The sequence below is a fragment of the Mirounga angustirostris genome, unplaced genomic scaffold, assembly GCF_029215605.1.
Source record: "Mirounga angustirostris isolate CCGP_5_RB_7025 unplaced genomic scaffold, mMirAng1.0.hap1 SCAF_8, whole genome shotgun sequence".
Taxonomy (NCBI): Eukaryota; Metazoa; Chordata; class Mammalia; order Carnivora; family Phocidae; genus Mirounga; species Mirounga angustirostris.
The window spans coordinates 3857873-3859650 of record NW_026991716.1 but is presented as its reverse complement, the minus strand read 5'-3'; the positions used below and the strand labels follow the sequence as shown (position 1 = coordinate 3859650).

The 1778-nt window shown below is 40.8% G+C and overlaps 1 protein-coding gene across 6 annotated transcripts in view; it reads right to left on the bottom strand.

Moving 5' to 3' along the window:
• The window catches only part of RIPOR2 (RHO family interacting cell polarization regulator 2), a 327440-nt gene that overhangs the window by 313113 nt on the left and 12549 nt on the right, over nucleotides 1-1778 (bottom strand). For all 6 annotated transcript variants that reach the window (XM_064597079.1, XM_064597080.1, XM_064597082.1 and 3 more), the window contains one exon: nucleotides 8-63. In XM_064597079.1, coding sequence (XP_064453149.1) covers nucleotides 8-63 — 56 coding nt within the window. The remainder of the gene's footprint in view (nucleotides 1-7; nucleotides 64-1778) is intronic.

Genomic DNA, 1778 nt, shown 5'->3' with positions numbered 1-1778 from the left:
ACAATACCTTTGTTGGCTTGGGAACAGGCCAAAGTTTCTTGGAAATGACAAAGAAAGCCATAGCTATAAAGGAAAAATTGATAAATTAGACTTTACCAAAATTTAAAACTGTGTTCATCAAAATACAGTATTAAAAAAATGAACAGACAACCACAAACCAAGCTAATATTTTACATAAGACTGATAATTAGAATAGATAAGGAATTCCTACAACTCAATAAAAAAAAAGTCAAACAATCCAAATAATTAGTGGGCAAAATATCTGAACACATGTTTTACAAAGGAAGATTTATCGATGGCAAATACACGAAAAGATGTTCAACATCACTAATCATCAAGGATTAATGATCACAGTCCCAGGAAAAAAACACAAATTAAAATCACAGTAAGATACTACTACCACCCATCAGAATGGTTAAATTTAAAGACTATAACACCAAATGCTGGCAAGGATGTGGTTCAGCCACAATTCTCGTACATTACTGGGGGGAGCACAATTTAATGCCACTTTCTAAAAGGTGTCGCAGTTTCTTATAAACCTAAACAGATGCTCACACTGTAAACCAGCAATTCTACTCCTAGATGTTTATCTGAGGGAAATGAAAGCACATATCCACAGAAAAGAACATACCAAACTGCTCCATTAGGATCTTTATTCATGATAGCCTCAAAGAGCAAACAGCTCAGGGGGCCATCCATAAGAGAAGAGTTAAACAGTCCACGTTCACACAACAGAATACCACTCAGCAACAAGGAAGGAACGCTAGTGCTTGTAACCATGTGGATGAGTCCCAAGATTCCACTTGTTAAGTGAAAGAAACATTCCACCGAAGACTACATACCATCACTAATCATTAGGGAAATGCAAATCAAAACCACAATGAGATAGACACCACTTCACACTGTTATGGAACCTGGACTGGATCGCCTGATGGAAGAACCAAGAGGCACCCGGAGACCTTGGAGGACAGGAGGTTTATTTAACGCCGGAGGGCTCAGAGGAGAGTGATCTCCAAAGGTCTGAGCCCAGAGCACAAAGGGGGCAATTTATTCACTTCCACTTCCACATACTTGGCACTTTTGGGGTGTGCGTGAAGCAGGGCAGGGAGAGGAACCCGGAAGAGCCCTGAGGCAAGGACTGGGACTCTCCTGCTGGCTCCATGGCCCATCTTAGGACACAGATTTTCCTTATCAACCATTAGGATGGCTATTATGATCCCACCACACCCCCCAAAAAACCCAGAAAATAACAAGTGTTGGGAAAATGTGGAGAAATTTCAACCATTGTGTATTGCTGTTGGAAATATAAAATGGTTCGACTAAGCATGGAAAATAGTATGGGTGTTTCCTCCAAAACACAGAATTACCTTATGACCCAGCAATTCTGCTCCTAGGTATAGACCCAAAAGAACTGAAAGCAGAGACCCAGACAGCTATTTATACGCCAGTGTCCACAGGCAGCATTATTCACAATAGCCAAACGTAAAAACAACCCACATGTCCATCAAGGAAAACAAAATGGGGTACACCCATATAATGGAATATGACAACACAGCCTTTAAAAAGATATGGAATTCTGATCACAGATGAACCTTGAACTCGTTATGCAAAGTGAAATAGGCCTGACACGAGAAGACAAACACTGCAGGGCTCCACTTATAAGGGGTTTCTAGAAGAGGCAAGTTCAATAGCAATTAGCAGGGGCTGAAAGGAGGGGAGAAGGTGGAGTTAGTGTTTAATGGGTACAGGGTTTCAGTTTGAGATGACGGAAAAGTTCT